General features: G+C 41.9%; 1 protein-coding gene across 3 annotated transcripts in view; it reads right to left on the reverse strand.

Moving 5' to 3' along the window:
- NCAN (neurocan) overlaps positions 1–25,622 on the reverse strand; it is a 289,797-nt gene that overhangs the window by 62,347 nt on the left and 201,828 nt on the right. For all 3 annotated transcript variants that reach the window (XM_040320673.1, XM_040320665.1, XM_040320682.1), the window contains one exon: positions 10,100–11,611. In XM_040320673.1, the coding sequence (XP_040176607.1) occupies positions 10,100–11,611 (1,512 nt within the window). The remainder of the gene's footprint in view (positions 1–10,099; positions 11,612–25,622) is intronic.

The raw sequence follows: 25,622 nt of genomic DNA on the forward strand, positions 1-25,622 counted from the left end.
ATAGGACAAAAATAAAGACAACACCCTGGGGCATACATGGTATGAGAGCGACACTGAGCCTGAAATGCTGAGACAGAAACGCAATGACAGACAGAAATAAGACAAAACGTGGGGGTCGTAGTGCCCAGACAGAAAACGTGGGGGCCGTAGTGCCCAGACAGAAAACGTGGGGGCCGTAGTGCCCAGACAGAAAATGTGGGGGCCGCCGTGCCCAGACAGAAAGCGCGGGTGGCCGCCGTGCCCAGACAGAAAGCGCGGGGGCCGTAGTGCCAAGACAGAAAGCGTGGGCAGAAAAGCTATGGCAGAACCGCTAAGACAGAAAACCAGGGGCAGAGACGCTATGACAGAAAACCAGGGGCAGAACCGCCATGACAGCAAACCTGGGGCAGAAACCCTGTGACCGAAACCCTGGGGCAGCAACCCTATGACCGAAACCCTGGGGCAGCAACCCTATGACCGAAACCCTGGGGCAGAAACCCTATGACCGAAACCCTGGGGCAGAAACCCTATGACCGAAACCCTGGGGCAGAAACCCTATGACCGAAACCCTGGGGCAGAAACCCTATGACCGAAAACCTGGGCAGAAACCCTATGACCGAAAACCTGGGGCAGAAACGCTATGACAGCAAAAACCTGGGGCAGCCACGCTATGACAGCAAAACCTGGGGCAAACGTAATGACAGAAACCTGAGGCAGAATGGTATGACAGAAACCCCAGCCTGGAAAATGCTATTCCCATCGAGATGACAAATGTTGAAACAGAAATCGTGCGGCCCGAACACTGAAGCCTGAAACGCTGAGGCAAAATCTGGCAAAAACCTGGGCATAAATGGTATGAGAAAAGCTGCGCCTGCAACACTGAGGCAGATAAGCAATGACAAATGTTGTGACAGAAAATGGTGTGGGCCGAAACGTTATGACAAAAAACCTGGGGGCAGAACGCATGACACTATAGCTATGTAAACGCATGAGCGACTACCATGAGAAACGTAACCAAATGAGCGACTACCATGCGAACGTAACGTATGCGGAAAAATACCATGAGCCACGTGAATGTATGAGAAACGTCATCGCAAGATCAACCACCATGAGAAACATTGTCGCATGAGAAAACCCATGAGAAACGTCATCGCATGAGAAACATCATCGCATGAGAAACACCATGAGAAACGTCATCGCATGAGAAACGTCATCGCATGAGAAACGTCATGAGAAACATAATCGCATGAGAAAGATCCCAAAACACGCCATCGCATGGGAAACATAAACGCATGAGAAAGACCCTGAAACACTTTATCGCATGAGAAACGTCATCGCATGGGAAACACTATGAGAAACGTCATCGCATGAGAAATGTCATCGCATGAGAAACGTCATCGCATGAGAAATACCCCGAAACACTTCCTCGCATGAGAAACGTCATCGCATGGGAACGTCATCGCATGAGAAACACTATGAGAAACGTCATCGCATGAGAAACGACATCGCATGAGAAACGTCATCGCATGAGAAACGTCATGAGAACATGCATGGTACTACAAACGTAACCACTTGAACATAACTAGCATGCGAAACGTAGTCGCATGGGAAACACCATGAGAAACGTCATCGCATGAGAAACGACATTGCATGAGAACCGACCTCGCATGAGAACCGGCCTTGCATGAGAACCGGCCTCGCATGAGAACATGCATGGTACTACAAACGTAACCACTTGAACATAACTAGCATGCGACACGTAGTCGCATGGTGAGAAACGTAGTCGCATGATGAGAAACATAGTCGCATGATGAGAAACATAGTCGCATGATGAGAAACATAGTCGCAATGCAAGGAATACTGCCAGCGTGACTCTCCCCCCCTCCAGCTAGCGTGACCACGGAAAAAAAGGCCACTCCCCCCCATGCAGCCTGTGTGCGACCCCCTTCAGCAGAGAGGTGAACCACCCCCCCCCCTATTCGCCGCCAGTGAGGCCTGAGACGCGAGGATGGATGCCCCCCCCTCCCCCAAGTATGCCCAGGATGGATAAGTGGCTGGATAGATCCCCCCTCCCCCCCCCTCGTGAGCAGCTGCATGAGAAGGAAAGCAAGCCAATAATCCCGCACGTGGCTCCCCCTGCTTGCCAGCGTACCGACCGGGACCTTCCCCCCTCCCGCGTGAAAACACCGGGAGAAGAGGCGGGCGGCTCCCTCCATACAGAATGTGCCTCGGTAGTGAAATGCGGCCGGACCCCCTCCCCCCCGGCGTGAAAGCTGAGATGACAGCGAGCGGCTCCCTCCATGCTAGAGGGAGCAATGAAGTGGGCGAACGTTCCCCCCTTCCCCCGGCAGAGAACCCGGGAGAGGCGGCGGGCGGCTCCCTCTCCCCCAGGAAGAGTAAGTGGGTGGACGGATGCCCCCCCTCGTGCACCAGCGTGCGCCCTGAGTACAGTCCGTCCGTTCCCCCCCCCCGTGAGCCTGGAAGCAGCCAGGGAGGAGGAGCGGGCAGCCCTGTAATGAGATAACAACGAGCGATGAGCCCAGTTAACAGATACATGTGCGGTAGGGACAAAACCTGTGACAAAAATAAGTAAAATAAGCGGGCGGATGGACACCCCTCTCCCGTGCGGGCGGCTCCCTCCTACCACGTGGATGGATGCATGAAGGAGGGAGAAAAACCTGAAGCTGCTGCGGACACCCTCTGCCGGACGTGACGTGTGCGGCTGCAGCACCCAGAAACCGACGGCGACCCAGCCCTGACCGGGAGGGAGTCTTAAGTACCCTCAGACTCCTCCCACAAACTGCGGCCAGCCTTCTAACATTTTTTTTGCACACATGTTTTAAAAACCGTTTTAAATATACAGTAAAAACCTTGGTTTTAGAGTAACTTGGTTTGAGAGCATTTTGCAAGACAAGCAAAATGTTTTAATACATTTTGCCTTGATATACAAACGATGTCTTGATGTAAGAGTGTCATGTCACAACTGAGTATAAAAAAGAAGAGAGGAGAAGAGAGGAGCCTCTAAGTGTAGAAATATGGTTACATTTAATGAAGGTACAACATTTAGCAACTTATTGCTACACTTAGAGGCTCCTCTCTTCTCTTTTATAACCTGTAAAAAAAATGCTTTGATATACAAGTGCTTTGGATTACAAGCATGTTTCTGGAACGAATTATGCTCGCAAACCAAGGTTTTACTGTAAAATCCCCCCCCAAAAAAACTGTATATATTTTCTGAAAGCACTTTTTATGTCACTTGATATTACCGCAAAGGTCTAGGAAACTCAACATTTTAGTGGAAAGCACACTAAAATGAATATTAAGGCAAACAAATACAATAAACTACCCATACTTTTGGTAAAGTATAAAAGATAAGGTTGCACAGATTAAAGAGATACCCAACATGTCAAGCCTTAAATTTGTGTGCACCAGTGAAATGGCAACAAACTTCAGTACCCTATAATTTTCTAAAGGCAACTCTTCAAAAGCCCCATGTAGGTATTAGTTTAGTGTTACAGAGGAGGTTTTGTGCTAGAAATATTGCTCTCACTCCAGCGTGTGCGGCGATATGTAACATGTGTATTGCAATCAACATTTTCATTCGTAGGTGCCACCGACGTATTCGTTTGTGTTTGTATGTGTGTATATATGGGGGTGGGGGGTCCTCAAAAAGATTTTATGTGCTTGGGTGTAACTATTTCTTTGCAAAAAAAATTTTTTTTGGGGGGCTTTTTTTTAAATCACATAGAGGACCAATAGTCCCCTATGTGATGATTTTTAGGTAATAGGTTATTTTTGCATGTCTCCTGTGGGCTCCACTGAATGTATTGCAATGTACATCACATTGCAATAACATTCCTTGCCGTCTATGCTAACTGGGGAAAGTGACAGAGTGACCGAAATGTGATATCATACACATCACTTTCCGGGTCACAGTAAGAAGGAGAGTGGACATGTGTCCGCTCTTCTCCCTCCCCTCCAACCGCTGGCATCCGCCATGTCGTCCTGGGCCCATAGATGGTCAGGCAGAGCCCGGAATACATGGTGGGGGTGCTGGAGGTGTGTGAAAGCAATTGGGCAGCACCATATCTACCCGACTTAATGTATTGCAATGTACATTGCATTGCAATCACATTCCTTGCCGCTTTCAGGGTCACAGTAAGAAGGAGAGTGGACATGTGTCCGCTCTTCTCCCTCCCCTCCAACCGCTGGCATCTGCCATGTCGTCCTGGGCCCATAGATGGTCAGGCAGAGCCTGGAACACATGGGGGGGGGGGGGTGCTGGAGGTGTGTGAAAGCAATTGGGTGGCCGAATGGTTTCACCTGACATGCAGAAGTCTGCCTGTCAGTTTTACATACAATCCCGGTGGCTGCAGCCTCTGGACTGTGTGTGATACCCCCTGCTGCACAGTAAACCACGCTTGAAGTTAAAGAAAGGAGAGAAAGAGCATTATATCATGATGTTCAATATAAAACCTGTATGTATATAGAGGCAGCGTTAAATTTCTCCCAAAACCAATGAAATTCAAATGAGAAAACTAAACCTGAGTGCCAAAGTAATAACACATATACAGTGCAAAACCAATAAAATTATATAAAATGAAATATTACAACACAGACAAGTGAAACACTGACTTATGTGCAATCATTATGAATTCAGATAATGTCCCTCATGCACATACCCACTTAAACAGAGAAATGACATGAGCTGTGCAGCAAACTGCTTCGTAAATAAGTGCTTATATGCTAAGAACTGAAGTAAAACAAAGTCCCAGTGACAGTCTCTACTGCAACCAAATCTGCAAACACTTGTGAATTCCCTTTCTCTGGTGCGCTATTCATGCATTGCTCAAATGATAAAATATGCTTACTAAAATGTCATGGCCACCTATTTATAGAGCGATAATGACAACAGTGAAATTTAAAGCCTCCTGCGCAACTTTCCATCCACCGCCATCCGTTCTGCTCATCACATAAAATATCCCAGAATGAATATATAAAGGGAACCCATAGCAGCAGCTTTAATAAAACTTAGTAAAACTACTCACATGATCATATAAAATCAACAGCATAACAAAAAAAGACATCCAGTGTGCCCCTGATCGGTACTTCTGGCAAAGTGTGATTATGCCACTACATTTTGTCCTATGCAGACATCACTGTTCCTTTTTTTTTAAATATACGGCCTGTGGCCATGCGCCGCATCACACAGGTGCCGATGCGCGTGCTTGGCGGCAGCGATGTCCGCCAGGCACCCACGATTGGCAGTCACAGAGCCAGGAACGTGGATCTCTGTGTGTAAACACAGAGATCCACGTCCTGTTAGGCCCCTTTCACATGTGCGGACCGTATGTCCGCATTTTCATCCATCCGTTTGCTGACACCGGTAATCACCCGCCTCCGCAAAGATCCGACTTTGCGTACGGAAGAAAATCCTATTTTTTCTTCCGTCTGCGGATCGGATCGGATGAACACGGACGCACGGTCCGTGTTCATCCGATCCCCCCATAGGGGAGAGCGGAGAAAAGACAGGGCGGTCCCTGCACAGTGTGCGGGGACCGCCCTGTCAGCCGACGGCTCGGCAGGGATTTTACGGAGCGATCCCCGCTGAGCTGACGGACACACGGAGGCGGATCATTACTGATCCGCCCCGTGTGAAAAGGCCCTTAGGGAGAGGAGACCGATGGTGTGTCCCTTGTACATAGGGACATCCATCGGTCACCTCCCCCAGTCAATCCCCTCCCCCCACAGTAAGAATCACCTAGCAGGGAACATGTTTAACCCCTTGATCGCTCCCTAGTGTTAACCCCTTCCCTGCCAGTCACATTTATACAGTAAACAGTGCATTTTTATAGCACTGTTCGCTGTACAAATGTGAATGGTTCCAAAAATGTGTCAAAAGTGTCCGATGTGTCCGCCGTAATATCACAGTCGTGACAAAAATCGCAGATCGCCGCCATTACTAGTAAAAAAAAAAAAAAAAGAAAAGTAATAATTCTATCCCCTATTTTGTAGGCGTTATAACGTTTGCGCAAACCAATCACTATACGCTTATTGCTTTTTTTTTTTTCTTACCAAAAATATGTAGAAGAATACATATCGGACTAAACTGAATTTTTTTTTTTTAAATGGGATATTTATAATAGCAAAAAGTTAAAAATATTGTATTTTTTTCAAAATTGTCGCTCTATTTTTGTTTATAGCGCAAAAAATAAAAAACGCACAGGTGATCAAATACCACCAAAAGAAAGCTCTATTTGTGGGGAAAAAAAGAAGACAATTTTGTTTGGGAGCCACGTTGAACGACGCTCATTCAAAGCGTGACAGTGCCGAAAGCTGAAATTCCGCCTGGCCAGGAAGGGGTTATATGTGCCCAGTAAGCAAGTGGTTTAAAATACCGCTTATGATAAAATATGAACAGTGCACATGTTTCTGTGAGTGGTATTTTAACAAAATATTGGTGGTGTAGCAGAGAGCGCTATGATAGTTCACTCTGTTTGAGCTTTTGGAGATAATTCTCTTATGAAATGAGAAGGATGGATGTGGATTAAAATAACTGAAGGCGGCATGCAGATAGGAATACCAGCCTTCGCTATATGGAAGGAGAAGGCGCAATAGACCTAATTTCCTTTAGGTCAAGCAAATAAGGTGAGGGCACCTGCGTGTTGGTGCTGGGATTTACACATATATGGGATTTTAAAGTACAAAAACAAACAAACAATTAAAACAGAAAAAAGTTAGATGGAGTAACCATCCCCCGCCCCCAAATCCATATCAAACCCTACCCTGAGCATGCAGCCTGGCTGGCCAGGAAAGGAGGAGGGATGATTGTGGGTTCCCCCTTTCCCAAACCATACCAGGCCACATGCCCTTAACACGGAGAGCATACCTTGCCTACCCATGACTCCTCAGCACAGCATTAATCTAAAAAGCTGGGCTACCCAAACTGGTGACTCTAAATTGGCAGGTTTAAATAGATCCCAGGTGGGGCAATATTCCAGGTGATTACATGCCTTCAATAGAACACCTGTCACCAAAAAAACTGTGTCTGAATTTCAGGTGTGGAGACATCTTTCTTCCTGTCCCAGGCTTCTGATTGGCTGCTGTGGAGTCCTAGGGCATTATAGGATTTTTGTTAAATGTTCCCATGAACATCACAGTTGTTCTGTTTGAGCATTCTGAAATAAAAAAATGCTATACTTGGGGATAATTCAATTTTTAGGCTCTGTTTCCACTATTGCAACCCCAAGGTTTGCTGTGATTTTTTGCTGCGATTTTTCCTGCAATTTTTGCCGCACCTTGAAGATGGCCTGTATATTCTTGAGGTCTATGGACCTCAAGTCGCATCAAAGTGGGACCAAAGTAGTGCAGGGACTACTTGAAGTCGCACAGATATGAATGGTACTCATTGGAAATCATGGGGTAGGACTTTTCAGTCCCAAGTCACATGACAAGTCACGCAAGTGGAAACCGAGCCTTACCCAAACACAAACAGGAACGCTACCCAGGAGCAAGTGCTGAGTGTTCCATGTTGGTGCCCATTAGTGCACATTCCATGTAATTACTAATAGTTGATAATCATTAAAGAGAACATACCCTGTCAGCGCTTATCTGAAACAGGGACAGATATTAATATCCAGCAGTTGTAAATATGACATAATAGTATAATAAAACAAATCATCAAATAGTAATAACTATGATACATTTATGGATGCTTGCTATAGTTGAAGTGATCACTTCAAACAGAAGTCACTGCCACGTATGTCATATGAATAAAAATGAAGCTGTTATTTAGGGACTATTTACACACAGCCCAAAACACTTATTTTACACATTAAATTTATGGCATGCTTGAAATTGCCTCACAGGGCCTTATTAACAGAGCACTGTAGCGATATTCTCCCTACTTGACTGGCAGAAAGCACACAGAATACCCATGGTTGCTATAGAAACTGTGTCACCTGGACATATGGATACCGTCTTGGTCTCCAAATGCTTAACTTACTGCAAGACAGAAGCAGTATGCAATGGAAAGTTAATTGGTTTCGCGTTCACGTTTGTTCATTTTGTTTTAATTGTATTTAACCAATCTCTAGGATTTTACCAAGTCATCTTTATAGGTTCTGAAAGAGTGACAAATGAGGACTTTAACAAAATGACTGCAGCTGCAGTAAAAAATACAGTATATTGTCATGCAAAACTAGCACTTTTTGTCTTTGCAAATAGGGGGGGTTTACATTTTTAGTACCATGATACATATGTATTGTATTGTGTGTTTGATTATTACTCTTCCTAATGAGTTCTACTACGCACAAGGAAAACCAAATCATTTTTTAGAGAACATTATGCCCAGACCATTTTATTGCATGAATGTCTTCACTTGGCATCATTTTAATTTGCTGAGTTTTTTCTATTTCCTTTACTTACTATAAATCTTTTCTGTATGCAGTATCCCCCCCCCCCCATATGTTACAGCTGTGACTCTCCTGTAGTACAAGGGAGGGGGCGAGCATGACACTCCACACCAGGGAGAAAGCCTTGCATTACTGTGTGGAGTTACAGACAGAAGAACAGGAAGTGAGGATTTCTCAGAAGAAATAAGGACATTTAAAAGCAAAATGGAAGGATGAAGTAAGTGAAGGAGGACTGCACTAAGGTAAAGGAAGCTATTTAGGAAAAAATGATTGTACCTTTACAACCCCTTTATTTAAATAGCAAAGCCACATTTGAAACAATTGGCTGTTCAGCAGATAAGATAAGGAAAACCAACCAGCAAAAATATTTTTTCATGTCAAATGCATGACTAAGTAATGTGTAAGTGTAACATAGATAAGTATTGCCACTCACAGAGATCACAATAATTCCCTTAAAAATGACTGCATTGTCAAAAAGGATGGAACCATCTTTAGAGCTGTTCTAGGTCAGCATCTATATTTTGGACTGAGATGCTGGTTCAACAAAAACTTGATTATTTCAATTGTAGTGCTGTGCAGTTCTTGGCCATGTTTTTTAAATGTCTAACATAGATTAGCTAAGTTCTAACCTTGTGATTTGTTACAAAGTTAAGGATAGTACACATGGGCCGAATGTCAGGCGACATCAGCCGGTTCACTAGAAACATTCGGCCAGTGTGTATGGCAGCCAGTCTGACAGAAGGCAGCGGAAGGGTCATGACTCAAAATGGCCTGCTGACCGAATCCCGATCAACCCCCTGTCTGAACACAATAGCACAGCAGAGAAGATGGCTGTACTAACATCGGATTGTTAATACAGTAGATCTGACCTGAGCTGAAAGGCTTTTTTCTTTCAACCAGCTGGTTTGATGGAAAAAAAATTGAGTAGTGTGTATGAGGCTGTACAATGTCACAGTCTGAGAGATCACTGGGGAAGAGTAGACTGATACATTTTTTCCCCTGCCTGGAGCAGTCTGATGACATAATTTCACAGATGCTTATTGATGAAAAAAGATAGAGAATATTTGGAAAAATATACTGTATATTGTGACATGTCAAGAATGTATTCATGCTAAGTTTTACTTTTACCAACAGGTCCACCCTGAGGAAAACATTTTAATGGCATGTGGCACATAAATGAAATGGTCATATAAACAATAAGGATGAGCTCAGGCATGTTCGCAACTATCATGTGCAGAGCCCGCCAGGAAGTCGTCACTGCGCTGCGCTAATCACAGGCAGTGAGGCATTTCTCGATTTCTGCACCCGAGCATCGGGAAATGTCTCACTGCTTGTGATTAGCACTGTGCAGTGCCAAATTCCTGGCGGGCTATGCACGCGCTAGTTGCGAACACGCCTGAGCTCATCCTTAATAAACAACTATTACTGGATATCTGATCAGGATAGGTTGTTTACCACTACTGGGAGCTCCACTTAGTTATCATTTTTTTTTTTTTGCACCCTGCATAAAGGAATCTACTTGACCATTTAGGTATAAATTTGCAGAACGTCAATGCATGAGCATTCTAGTTTAGCAAAATGTCCATCTGTTTTTATACGGTATGATTTTGAATGTTGTCTATACAACAAGGTAATCAACAGGCAGTGGTAAAGTATGACAAAAACATAAAGACTGTATAAAAAGATAAATATATATAAAGATTTACCTTGTGCACTATGACCTTCAATAAGCCACTGTGTACTGTCTTCTTCTCTACCACTTCCTATATCCTCTTCCTTCTCCAGGGATAATGCTTCTTCCATCTCACTATCTGCTGTAGGTCCAAACATAAAAGTAGCGTCAGAGGCAATAGCAGACTCATAAGTAGGCTGATCAGAAAACTCCTGCATGCGACTTGGCTTGTCTCCTCCATAAATGAGAGATGGTATGATTGTTCTCATTTTCCCATCCTCAGTTTTTAAGTTGTCCAGTTGAGTAATAGATGTTAGAGGTGACTGTGAGATAAAACTGTAATGAGGTCTTGGTGTTCCGTGGGAAACCGTCACCCTGTCTTCTGTCGCCAAGATTGAGTCGGTTGTAAATGAGCTGGTTGCAGAAATGTGTTCACTTTCTGGAACTGACTTAACACTTTCAACTGTTGTCTTCTTTTTATCACCTTCACTAGGTTCATGATGGGCTTCATAAGATGCAACTTTTATGCTCTGTATTGAGCTGGTTTTACTTTCAACGCCTAGGTTCTTAGTAACAGTTTCATGGTGGCTAACAGCTGTGGTTTGGTTTTCTATTTCAGTGATTACAGTTTTGGGGACTTCTTTAAGATCGGGAGCCAACAAAGTTACTTCTTGTTGCCACCCTTTGGATCCTTCCTGACTGCTGGTTGTGAGACTTGGTGGCAGAGTGGTTTTGTTTATTGCGTCTGGATTGACATTTTCATGATAGGGATCATGATTTGAATGTGGAAGTGCATTTAATAAATCAGAATTCCTGTGCCCCAAGATAGTGTCAGAAATGGTGGTTGCTGACACCTTCAAGTCAGGTGAGGTATGTATTTCATCTGTTTTATTCTTTTGAAAAGATAATGCTAGTTTCTCTGAAAATGTCTTTTCTTTGCCTTTCCGTTCTTGGAAATTAGAGTATAGATTTTCTCCATCTCCCATGTCAACAGTTTCCCATATTGTGTCTGAATGTTTTGTTACTGGGAAGAAAAAATTACCTGATCCTTGTGTTGTTACAGCTGAATCAATAGGATTTGGAGTTTCTAATGATAAATGTCTGTCATTTTTTACTGTAAGATCTCCCGAAAACCCCTCAACATCTTCTCCATCTATGGTTTTATGACCTCTAGTTGACAGCACTTCAGAGCTTTCTCGATCATTTGGCTCCTTATGGTTGTCACCTGCATTAATCCAATTTTTGGGTACTTTTGAGTCCTTGACAATGTCTAAAGGAAATTTAGTACTACTTAAAGGAGGTGTTTCAGTTGATGGATGGTAACCTGTATGAGGCTCAGTAATTGTAGGCAGCCAGTCATCCAATAAATCTTGATTACTATCCAATTTCATAGCATATTGTTCTGCTCTTTTATTATCATGAGGCTCTTCTGTCAGTGACTGCACTGTTGGCTGGTTTTCACCTACTGTTGCAGCACTGGCATCTTGATATGATGGATTTATTGGTAGATGTTCTGTTTTTTCATGCTCTTCCATGCCAGTCAATCCTGCAAATCAAGTTAAAGAAAAAAAACTGAGTTCAGCTTTTTCAACCAAGGACAGTAAAACTTTTTTTTTTCCATGACATAGGATGTATGATAAGGGAAAATAATAAAATAATATTAGGGTGAACATGCCAGTTTTTTTTTTTAATTCTACACATCATGTACATGTATTTTCATTTATTCAAATTTGATACCCATAAGCATGTGAAAGTAGAGTATATAAAGTGTTGTAAACACTCTGCATATACTTTCTATCAATCTAAAGCAGGGGTCTCCAAACTGCGGAACAGGGCTCTTCGGTTGCCTTTATCCGGCCCTTGGGGCACTATTCATCCCACTAATATGAGACACCATTCTGTCCTCTAACAGCAAAAATGGGGCAAAATTCTTGCCAGTGATATAAACAATGTGGCACTATTTCTCCCACAGACACTAACAATGGTGCACTATTCATCCTCCTAATGGGGCACTATTTACTCCCACTGATACCAGAAAAATATTCTATTCCCGCTGGCCACAGTCCGGCCCCCTTAAAATCTGAAGGACAGTAAACTGGCCCTTTGTTTAGAAAGTTTGGAGACCCCTGATCTTAAGGATAGATATCAGAGTGTTGTTGTAAATAGTGTTCATTCAGAACAAAGAGCAGTCACTAGTGGTGTACCACAAGGCATTGTAATAGGTCCTGTTCTATTTAATCTATATGTACCGTATTTATCGGCGTAAAATAGGCACCCTAACTTTAAGAGGGAAGTGTCAGGAAAAAAACTTTCCACAGCCCCTTGTGTATAACACGCAGGCACAGTTTACCCTCTATTTTCAGGGTAAAAAAGTGAGTGTTATACGCCAATAAATACAGTAAGTGATACAACTAAAGGAAATTACCTCAAACTAACTGGTGGTTAGTTCAAAACGAATCTTAGAAAGTAATAAGTATTATTTTACTGAAAGGGTAGCTGATGCTTGGAATAAACTTCCAGCAGAGGTAGTGAGACAGTCAACAGTAAAATGGCTCCAAACACGCTTGGGACAAACAGACTTATACTCAGACAAAAAAGTAAATAAAAAAAAAGATACATGTATTATTATTATTTTTTTTTAAATACACGTAGTTTATGATCATTTTGGAAATGTTAGCTTATTGGTAGTGCCAAAAAGTGATGTTATTCCACACCAAAAGAAAATGTTACGTCTTTTTCTGCCTGCTTTTATTGAAAACAAAGCAAAGGTTCACATTTAAGTGGTTTCCCTAACAGGGGTTCTCACTATCAATGTGATAACTAAACAGTGCTCAGCCTTGTGGCTCTTTTTTGATGTATTTTTGCTTAGACCTCCTGCCTTGGTCTTCCAGACCGCCAAACACGCAGTCCGCAGTGCTCGTGCACTAAATGCTGAACCTTCCTCAGCCCTGACTGATTTTTCTGCAGCTCCCTGCTGCTACATCCTCACAGGCTCGGCTTTTCACTTTCCCAGTGTGTACAGTATGGAGAAACATGCTCCTCACAGCTCCCCTTCACAGACTGACCATCTCAGGAGGTTGGGGCCACTGACCTCTAATCCAAGATCCAATATAACCCCAGAACACACCTGGCCCGTAAGTGTGCCTGCTTTCTGCAAAACCTGGCCCAAACTGCTAAAATAAATAGTGGCAATTGGCATGGGCTCGCCTCTCTACAAGTTACATAGTCAGGTTGAAAAAAGACCACCCAGTTCAACCAATAAAATAAAAAATAAAAATTAATAAATAAATGATACATTTGAATATATACAATGCTTTACCTACAGTTAATCCAAAGAACTCCAGCAAAGCATGCTCCAATTTTCTCCAGCGGGGGCAACTGGATATTCCCTGGATCAACTTTACCTATAAATATTATATATTACCGTATATATAATATAGTATCCAGTTATATTATGTACTTTTAGGAAAGAATCCAGAATCTACTAAGCTGGACAGAACCAGCTCTCCTCTTGAAGGAGTTGATTCTATATTTTTCCAGCTTTTACTGTGAAGAAAGCTTTCTGTATTTGGAGATGAAATCTCTTTTCCTCCACATTTAAAGAGTGCCCCTTGTCCTTTGTGATGACTGTAAAGTGAATAACTAATAGAAAACATTCAGTTTCTTTAACCTGTCCTCATAGCTGAGCTCCTCCATGCCTCTTATCTGTTTGGTTGCCCTTCTCTGCACTTTCTCCAGTTCCCTGATATTCTTTGTGTGAATTGGTGCCCAAAACTGAACTGCATTTCCAGATGAGGTCTTACTAACGATTTGCACAGGGGTAAAATGTATAATTAAATAAAATAAAAGGGCAGACTCGATGATCTTTTTTCTGCCGTCACTTTTTTATGTTTCACTTAAAGTATATCTAAAAGCAAGAACAAAAATGTCTGTGCGATGTAAATTCAGCCATACAAATTGTATGGCTGAATTCACATCAATATGGTGCAGGAACCTTTTTTTGGTCCGCACTGGAATCGGATCACACCTATGCAATCCCATTCGTGAACTATATCGCAGTTTGCATTGCGATCAGCGAACCGATCTGAGGGTGTCATTAACTTTGCATTGACACCCGCAGCGATTCACAGATGTCAGTGTGAACCTCCGGCATGTGACATGTGATTTGGGAACGTGCACTGGAATCGCGCTGGTTCCCGCATATATGTGAACTGGGGCTAAGTTATCAGCTGACTGGATTTATGGCAGTATCAATGGGTATTTTTTTGCACTTATCATACAGAACAAAAAGTAGAAGTTTATTGCTAGAGTTTACACACCCTCAAAGACGTTTCCAGTTACACTTACAACTATTCCCAGGGATTAACACCTTTTGGAAATCTGTCCTCCCCCGATGTTGTCACGTGGGGGTCCCACGTGCGCTAGATGCTAACACAGCTCCCAGAAAAGATGCCCTTAGGGGAGCTTCCAGCTCTCAATTTTGCACTCTTGCTACATGGTGGTTGTGAGTATCCTTATAATATGGGGTTATCTCCAAGTTATACTTCCTTATTTTGTTTATTCTCTATAAAGGCACTGACATAGAAACTCATATGTTTCATTTCAGATACACACATTGTTGCTCCTGAAGAGTGGTTATAAATATTCCATGAAACGCGTAGAGCCTCTGTACATGCAATGTGTAAACCGATTAAGTATTTAATTCCATTCACATGAATGTTTGTATATTATTATGATTATTAATTAATTACTGTGCAATGGAAAGCCTCACAAATTGGTGTAGTCCTAATTCACCGTCATGTATTATCATGTTTTTACATGTATATAGATGAATTACACTGTGACCAATGTATTAATTTGTATGAATTTTTGATCATGTCATATATCAAATATACAATTTTTTGACCCCTCACTATTGACTGCACGCTTCATTTAAAGTCCCGCCTTTTTCCTTCTCACACCTCCTTTTATTGGAACAAGCAGTTTAGGCATTCCAGATTCACTGGTTTTATACTTTCTCAAAGCCAGTTCCTTATAAATATTAAATTGAGGGGGTCAGCACAAAAACCAAGGCAATAGCAGTTTTTAAATGTAAACTAATACCTTTATGGTGGTCTGCCTTTGCTGACCTCATTCTGAAAATGCTAATTGTTTGGCTGTTTCTATCTTCAGAAGTTGTGAGTAAAATCCAAAACAAGAAAAAAACATATCTATACTTGTTATACGTCAGGGATTCAGAACACAATAAAGCCAAAGCCTCAGCATGATAATAGCAATTTCAGAAGAAGAGGTCAGCAGTTGCAGCTTTCCATATTTCACTCAAGACAGGTTTCCTTTAATAATACAATGGGTTAGGCACTTCCTGTTGTGACGATAAGTTAGTTTATTGCCCAAGGGTTCTTCTTGGAAGCTGTAATTCTGTTACGTATTAATTATTTATGTGGCTTTATGTCATATGTTTTGGCTCCAAATTACACTTTAATGAAGTAAACTTTTGTTTTGAAGTTGCTTTATGCTCTTAATAAAGACTACAGTATATCTCATAGAAATACTAGATATCCTTTGCCATTACAATATGATCCCAAATCATTTTTTTACCTACCGCACCAAATGTAATAGCCAATAATAAAGTATATCACATTGATAAAAAATATTAATAAAAAATATATATAATAATCTCAATGAAGAACATTGAATGCGAAAAATAATCACCAAAAGTGAAAAATAAATCATAAAAGCAATATATTACAGACAAATAACAGTGTCCATAAATTGCATCATCTAATATTCTTGTGCAGCATGTGAAGACATGCATATACACTCATGTCAAAGCAACTGTGACCTCCACCTTCCCCAGTGGGCACACTCTTACCTTCTTTGTATCAAAAGGTTATTCACAGCATGTCCCTTTTAAAGCCAAGACAGGACTAACACCAAAGGCAGATGCAGCTCACTCGGTATACAGATTTCTCAGCAGGATAAGGAACTCAAAAGATATAAAGACAGCCATGCCATATAAAAGCTTTATTGGAAAAATAAAAGATGCACTCACATAAATATAAAAAGGATTGGGCTTATTTAATGACTGAGGGAAGACGTCTCACATAGGCTGATACAGTGGAAGCTCTTGCCGCTCACAGAGCCACGCTGTGCTATCCTCTCCAAACAATTCTAGGTAGCACCTCTGACATGCACAGTGTCCTTGCCCTGCCCGTCATCAGTGATTTCATCAGGAACGCTACCTTTCCTGTTATAGCTTCAAGAGTCTTCTTTGTGTAAGGCCTCGCTTACACCTGCTTTGCTGTTTGAAGCGCGATCTGCAGACAGCAATAGACAGGCTGCGAGAAGGCATTGTATTGCCTCATCACCACCGGTCTTAACCCCCTAAATACTGGACAAATATGTCACAACTGCACACATTGTGGGGCGGTGATAGCACAACTCAATTCACTTGAATGGGTCACGCTCATTGAACCACCGACCAATTGTGACAGGCAGTATAGTTTCTGCTAAGGTTGTGGCATGTGTACAGTCCAGTTGCTGCCTTAGCAGCGTACAGGGGAGCATTTGAGGAGCAGTAAAAAATATGGATCAAGCACAGGGTTTTACTGCCATCCAATTGCAAGTGTAGACAATAGATCAGTACTTAAAGATCAACCTTATAAAGCATAACACTGTTCCATGCATTAAAACCCCTTTCACACTGAGCCGCCCATAGCGTCTGCGGTAAAACTCTGCTATTTTTACCACCGACGCTATGGTGGATTTTTGGCGCATATCGGCCGCTAGCGGGCCGTGCTGTCCCATTGATTTCAACGGGAAGCAGTGGTGGAGGAGCGGTAAAGACACCGCTCCTTCACCGCTCCAAAGATGCGGCTAGCAGGACTTTTTTTACCGTCCTGCTAGCGCAACGCTCCAGTGTGAAAGCCCGAGGGCTTTCACACTGGAGACAATGGAACAGCTGTTTGAGAGCGGATTGCAGGCACTATTTTTAACGCTATAGCGCCTGAAATACGCCCTCAGTGTGAAAGGGGTCTTAAGCTAAACGTCAACCAGAAAAGTGTTGACAGACACAAAGATATAAATGCCTTTGCAAACCTACATCATACCCTGTAAAATCAATGATAACATCATCACTATGTAAATACAGAGAGCAGAGATAAGGGTGGGACCTAAAATGTCCTTCCAATACAGGCTGGCAGCCTAAATTACAGGAAGGGGTGGATACAAGGCCAGTCACTCTGCATGAGAAAATACAGGAGTGAGTGGTCTTTATTACAAGAAACTCCAGCCAGAAACCAAATTGTTGGAGTTATTTTATACTTGAGTACTGCAAATTTCTAAAATATATACACAGAGGACTCTCTGTAATTGTTTGTATAGCCTAGATTTATACTTTAAATGATGGTATTCAGAAGTATCAGAAGGTAGCCAGCAACTAGCATTTTCAGAAAGAGGTCAGCAATGGTAGCCTCTGCATTTACGCTAGTACAGGTTTTCTACAGGTGCTGTAGGGTTCATTGTTTTGCACAACGTATGATAGCACAATATATTTACATGATCATTTTTCCCAATTTGCACTGTCAGGTAGTCTTATAATTGTTACAAAAGCTTTGTGTATGAATGACATAAGGTTTGTTTTTTCCAATACTTTAAGTGCTAATAAATGGCTTGAAAGTCTTTTGAAGCTCATTTATCCATCACTTTGTGACATTCAAGAACAACTCTGTTCTGCAGGTTGAGATTTATGTTTCTACCCTGGCATCTTAAACCCTCGTATGTTCCCAAGATGCAGGCACCAGCTTTACTTATCTAGGATTAGAAAAAGATTTGCTGAGAATTAACTAGGCTCATGCGAATACATGACAGGTATATTGCATGTATTATTTTTCACTCCGCTCAGGAAATATTACATCTTACACAGGCTTTTCTTACAACAAATACATTACCGTTAGACATTTTAATTGTTTCACTAGACTATGTTGTGTTTATTTATTTAAAATGCCATCTTAGCGCTAGGTAATTTTAAAGGTGTCTGTTTTTTGACATTCAATGTTGTAACGGGATGACCCGTGACAACCAGAGATTTTTGAAGGATGGGGGGTACTCCTGTGCCAGCGTCACTAATGACTCTTGGGTCTAGGGTCACCCTGTGCCCCTTTGGGCATAGGGTGACTGTGAAATATTAATTATAAATTACATGAGATGGGACATTACTGATAATTCATGTTTTGCATGATATCTTGGAATTTTACAGGTTGTTAAAGTCTGACTCCAAATGGAGTGTTTTCATTCAATGGGGGGACACATGCTTTTGAGGTGTTAATTGGGTCTGCTCCAAGACCTTTCATTATGTATGCTAATAACACTGTTTGTGTGAAGATGCTATTGATGATAGATATGTGTTGTGAGTTAGCAGTTTAAAGATCAGATGTCTCCTTTCAGGGGTAGGGAATTAGCATGTCAATTATGTTTAGTAAAGGAATGTGACTTGTCAAGCTGTAGTAATTACCTCCTCTAATTGCGGAGACGGGACGTCTGGGGGATGACTAATGATTAGCTCAACTGGATGTCATTGTCTAAGAGAAGGTGTATTGAAGCCCCCCCATTGTGTGATGTGTGGGTGGAGAGTTCCTTTGTCCCTGTGATTAACTTTAACATGCTGTACTGTATATAAGAGAGCTAAGATACCATTAAAGTGCATTCATACATTTTGACTCAGAGAACGGAGCTTGTCTCGTCTTTCTGGGGAATTGGTATGGATCGTGTCTGCTAGATTGTGGAGTGTCAGATAAGCTGTCGTGGTTGATGGAATGGGAATATCGTAAATGGTGGTGACCGTTACAAATGTAAGTTATTTTCCAATTTTAAATCACCCATCTGTGTGTGTATACACAGATCTTCCTTATGCTCGTACTCACAGGTTTTACATAAATAAATAAAACCTGATAATGGTTAAGCACCCCTGTCAGTGTTGAATCCCATCCCCGTAAACCGATACATCTGGAAGAGAGCTTGTTCTTTTGAAACAGATTTACTGGCTGGATCACCAGATGAAAATAGAAGAAAGAAAACATAAAAAAGAAAACTAATGCTGACATCACATACAAGAAATGGTAAGCTGTAATATAATAAATGTTTTGTTGCTTTTTGGGTTTAATATCACATTAACATCAGGTGAGTGAGTCTAAGATTGAAGCACTATAATATTCAAAAGACAAAGGGGTAGATCCACAAAGAAATTACGCCGGCGTATCTACTGATATGCCGGCGTAATTTCAAAATTCCTGCGTCATATATTTGTTTTGAATCCTCAAAACAAGATACGACGGCATCTCGGCTAGATCCGACAGGCGTACGTCTTCGTACGCCGTCGGATCTAAGATGCAATTTTTCGGCTTTCGCTAGGTGGCGTTCCCGTCGTAATCCGCGTCGAGTATGCAAATGAGCTATTTCTGACGATCCACGAACGTACGACCGGCCGTGGCATTTTTTTACGTTGTTTCCGTTCGGCTTTTTCTGGCGTATAGTTAAAGCTGCTATATGGTGGCGTACTCAATGTTAAGTATGGCCGTCGTTCCCGCGTATAATTTTTAAATTTTTACGTCGTTTGCGTAAGTCGTCCGTGAATGGGGCTGGACGCCATTTATGTTCAGGCCAAAACCAATGACGTCCTTGCGACGTCATTTGGAGCAATGCACCCTGGGAGTTTTTACGGACGGCGCATGTGCAGTTCGTTCGGCGCGGGGACGTGCTTCATTTAAATGAAACACGTCCCCTACCCGCCGAATTTGTATTCCGCGCCCTTACGCCGCGAGAGATACGCTACGCCGCCGTAACTTATGGCGCGGATTCGTTGAGGATTCAAAGCAACTAAAAGTAAGTTACAGCGCGTAGCGTATCTTAGATACGCTGCGCCCAGCGCAGATGTATGTGGATCTGCCCCAAATTGTTTACAGAGGCAACGTGTTTGGAAAGGATATATGCCACTTCCTTAATCTGGGTTGAAAATTAACATAAAACTACAATGAAACAATAATAATAATAATAATAATAGTCGTTTATACACATGGTTCTAAAATTTTTAAAATGTAAGTGAATAATAAAAATAAAGGTAGGATACTAGATTGATAATAAATTGATAACAATTGTGCTAATAATAAAACAATATTACTAATAACAATATTGATTCAAAAAAGGAAAAGAAGAAAAGAATAAAGGGAAGGGGAGAAAATGAGGAAAGCAAAAGAGAAAGAGAATAAAATAAACAATATTGTAATAAAACAATATTAACCATGTGTGAGGAGTATATTATAATTTAAATTTAAAATATTCAAAAAATAAACCTAGCAAATAAGTAATGTATAAAACCATTGTACTGTATACGGAATGATAATCAACAAGAGTTCAATTCTGAAAAAGTTTTGTGTGTTACTGGCGCCAAGATGATATCAATATTCTTATTAAGTCTTGCTGCAATAAAAATGCAACCTCAAAGGTTGGGTTTAGATTTGTGTATTTGTGAAGTAAATTGCCTTAACTTATATTTATATAAACATTTTACCATGACTGATCCTGTGAACTTATTACTCAAATGTACGAGTATGTCCTGGTGCGCACGTGTGATGCCTCACTTATCACACGCAGGGCCGCTTATAGAAATCACAGGGCCCCGTACAGCCTACCTGACGGGGCCCCCGTGCACAAATTTCCAAACAAAAATCCCCCTCCTAGCACAACCCCTTCTAAATTACCCCCCTGCCCCCCCCCCCCCAGTCTCTCCTCCCAGCACATATCCCCCCATTCTTCCTCCTCACACATATCGCCCTCCCCAAATCACCATTACATTTGCCAACACAGCCATGAAGAGGTGTGCTGTGTTTTGTTCTCCCCTCCTGTCAGAAGAGTGCTGGTCTTTATAGTACATGAGACCGGATCGCTCTTACTGTAGATTGCATTGCACTGTACACACACACACACAGCGCCCCCATCTCCTCCAAAGGCTGCTCAGTGCTCACCTCCCAGCAGCAACTAATGTGGATAGGGGGCGGTGTGTGTACCATGGGCGGATCCAGAGTCTAGTTTCGGTAGGGGCAATCCCGGAAAATAACGTGTTGCTTACAGAACTGTATTTAACATATTTAACGTATCATACAGTCTCCTAACCTTGTTTACAACAGTGACACTGTTTTAAAGTGTTACATGCATCTGATCACAATGCCGTATCATATTTATTCCTACTGAGACACACAACCACTTTATCCCAATATGACATGCTGGTGCAGGTCCCTGAACGCACCCTGCATGCATTCTGGGACCCGCACGCATGACATATTGGGATATAGCGGCTGTGTGTCTCAGTAGAAATAAATGGGATGCCGGCATTGGGATGCATGTAACACTTTAAACATCCCCAAGCCAGTAAAAGACAGCTCTGCATGCTAGACGCATGTCTGCAGCATGCCCTGTGTGAATAAAGCCTAAAGATGAATTTTTCTGTCATTCTATATAATCATTATTATCATGATAATCACACAATACAGGTGCTGTGGCTCAATGCACCTGTACTGTGTGATGATCATAATGATAATGATTGGTAATTGTAATATGGCACATGGAGGAGGTTAATGTACTCTCTGACCAGTGATAAATAATTAACCCCTTTGTGCTGCATTAGTGGCAATGTTTATAAACCCCTTCATGCTGTAGCATAAAAGGGGTTAATTAACACTGATGGTGCCAATGACTGTCATTAATGCAGCACACAAAGGGGTTAATTGCCACAGGTCAATAATACTTAGGTGAGTACATTAACCCCCTCCAGGCTCCATGTGCTATATTACAATTTGCATTGTAAATTATTTAACCCCCCCTCCCCCAAAGCATTAACCAGTCCATCTAAGACGGAGGTGTTAAAAACGGCATTGTTATGCAAATGAGCTACGTGATTACTCACTTGCAGACACTGAGCTCTGGCTACAGGTCCTGACTCTTGCCAGCATCTTTTCTTCAATCCCGCGCTCCCAGCCTCTGAATGATGACGTCAGACCAGCCGGGACTAGGAAGCTCCTGTCGGGTGGAGATTACTCCGCCTGACAGGGAAGTAAAGCATCACTAGCACCGTTCTGCTGCTACTCTGCAGGTGTGTAGCAGCGGTCTTGGTGTCACCGCAATCCCCACCCCTATAGTGCCACTACTGGGCCCCTCTAAATAAACTGATGGGGCCAAGGGAATATATCTTAGGCCACCTGGGAGCCGGGGGAAGCAGAAAAATAGTCCCTTCAGATGATGCCTCGTAACGCTGTCATTCTAAGCTCCACCGATCCTCCTGCTGTCCGGGCCCCCTGTGTGCCCGGGCCCCGTACAGGAGGGCTGGTGGTCCCCCCCTATCAGCGGCCCTGATCACACGTGCGGACCAGGACATACTTGTACATTTGTATACTCCTATTTATGGCTATATTAGCTCAGTGCCGGCTCCCAGGAACTTTTACATGTGAGTGGAATAACTATATATGTTTTAATCATAATAAATTCTTTGATATACTACACCATGATAGTCTTTTATATGTTACATGAGTGGATATAAAACGAGACTACAGCCAAAGCATTGGGAGTGATTGCTGATAAACCTGAGAGAGGGAGTGGTTATCCATATGAACCAAAGGCAGATTTCTGGGTCCATCTGGCTGGTAAATGGCCATTTTATCCGGTGACGGTGTAGGCACTATTTGCGGTGAAGGTGGAAACATAGCTGGGCACCACTGCAAGAAATTATCTATTAAGGACTTTCTTAGCACATATACATATATATTTATTATATTTTATTTTTTCCGTATATAATACATTTTTCTTGCTTTCTTGGGGCACACTCAAGCTGTGGATTGTAACAGGAGCATATTTGAAATATTTTTGGATTTATTTCACATTTTTTGATGGATTGAGAGATTCATATGTTATAGTTTGGCACAGGGCACTGTATTGGTATTTATTGCACACTATTTGTTGATTGTTTGCACATTAATTAATAACCATAGACACATGTACATACTTTTTGTTTTTTGAGTACCAAGTTCACAGGATCAGTCGTGGTAAAATGTTTATATAAATATAAGTTAGCGCAATTTACTTCACAAATACACAAGAGTTCAATTCTCTTAGAATTTTTGTGCATATGTAATGTTTCTCTGTTTGTGAACCCCTTTCCATATAAAATGAAAAAAATAAATGTTGATATGTCATCGACATACATGAATATGGATCTTGCTGGTAGGGGGGAAAAAAATGTTGGGGACTTTCTATATGCACAAGTATATAAGGAGATATTGTAAAAAAAAAAAGAAAAAAAAAAAAAAAAGGATAAAATACAATTGTTGTTCATATGTGGAAGAAAGTAGTATTAGGGGCAGCGGGGACTGCTATGTAATGTAATGTGATGGGAAGTAGGATGGAGCGTTGAGGGTGGATAAAGAGGGGGAGATCTATACAAGGGAGAGAATAATAAGTGCGAGTGGGTATGATTGATGTGTGGGCAGTGACTGAATTGACGGGGAATGGTGGGACAGTGATGGGCAGTGCAAAGTATTGCTGGACTAATGCAAAGTGACTGGTATTACATTACTGTTTGACAGTGGGAGCATGAACCTTCTTGGCAGTAGGAATGCAGTTACTGTTTTGTTCTATAAGCACTGAGAGTAAAGGTAGCTTCTCTCAATGTTAATATTGTGCTGTATCTGACAGTGAAATCTTGATTGGAGATGAATGTTCAGTACTTTTTGTTAAATCAAGCTATATGATTTGGGATTCAATTCAATAACAAAGTCTGCACTAACGGGTAGCTTGGTTACTCGCAAAGAACAATTCCCAACAGATAATAGAAAATAGCAGAGTTAAAAATGTAAAATGGGCTAATATTAAGCGCCAAGAGGCGATTAAGTTTGCATGTGTTGCGCTATATAAGTTTTCATTCATTCATTAATCAATCAAACCTTTGTACACAAATGAATATATCAATAATTAATAAATAAATAAATAAAAAGCACCATGATATTAATAAAATGTTTATAAATAATTATCCATTCCATTGCATTTGTTCTCCAATACACTTTTTCTCTTTCAATATTTTTATCAAAGTGGAGCTCCATCCAAAAGGGGAAGTTCCCCTTTAGGCACTTAAGGATCGGAAGAATTTGCCCCCATAATGACCAGGTCATTTTTTGCGATACGGCACTGCGTCGCTTTAACTGACAATTGCGCAGTCGTGCGATGCTGTACCCAAACAAAATTTACGTCCTTTTTCCCCCCAAAGAGAGCTTTCTTTTGGGGTTATTTGATCACCTCTGTGATTTTTATTTTTTGCGCTATAAACAAACAGAGACAATTTTGAAAAACAATAATTGTTTTGCTTTTTGCTATAATACATATCCAAAAAAATGTTAATAAAAAAAAAACATTTATTCATTAGTTATCTTTTCCTCAGTTTAGGCCGATATGTATTCTTCTACATATTTTTGGTTAAAAAAAATCGCAATAGGCATATATTGATTGGTTTGCGCAAAAGTTATCAGGTCTGCAAACTATGGGATAGATTTAAGGATTTTTTATTGTTTTTACTAGTAATGGCGGCGATCTGCGATTTTAAGCGGGACTGCGACATTGCGGCGGACAAATCTGACCCCAAATGACACTGTTTGGGGGCCAGTGACATTATTACATAGATCGGTGCTATAAAAATGCACTGATCAATATAAAAATTACACTGGCTGGGAAGGGGTTAACACTAGGGGGCGATCAAGGGGTTAAGTGTGTTCCCTAGGTGTGTTCTAACCGCAGGGGGGATGGGCTGCCAGGGACATGAAAGATATTGCAACTGCGCGAGCCGATGTACAGCTACGGTGATTCACGCAGGAGAGCCGACCTGTCTCTGTATAATGACGGCGGCTGGTTGGCAAGTGGTTAAGGACTCATTCCCACACCTCTTGAACAATTGGCAGTTTTGAGGTGGGGGGAGCACATACCTGATTTTGTACCCGCTTCCCACTTACAATCCGAGCGATGAGGTGGTCGGAAGCAGAAATTCTCCTCACTCCACCCCCCTGAAGTCTTCTTGGACACTGACAGATCCCAGAAGACTACATCCACCATTCACGATGCGCAGTGTGACTCGCGTGAATGCGCAGTGGGCATCCGGCTTTGAAGCTGCAAGCTGTCAAGGTCAGGTGCTCATAGTGAAGATGCCAGTGCCGAGGACCGAAGACAGCGGGTGAGACCGACTGAGGTGAGCACACCGCTGGATCACGGGATAGGTAAGTGGCTGTTATTTAAAAGTCAGCAGCTACAGTTTTTGTAGATGCTGACTTTTATTTTTTGCACAGTTGACTGGAACGCCGCTTTAAAGTTGTATTTTTATCACAGAATGTACAGTACATCAAGGGTTGTCAACATTAGGTGCACAAGAGAAGGAAAAGAAAGATTGGGCAGAATGTAAACCATTTGCCAATCATCTGGAACATCAATAGTAGTACAGTGGAACCTCAGTTTAAGAGCAACTTGGTTTGAGA

Source organism: Rana temporaria, chromosome 1 (genome assembly GCF_905171775.1).
Source record: "Rana temporaria chromosome 1, aRanTem1.1, whole genome shotgun sequence".
Classification (NCBI taxonomy): Eukaryota; Metazoa; Chordata; class Amphibia; order Anura; family Ranidae; genus Rana; species Rana temporaria.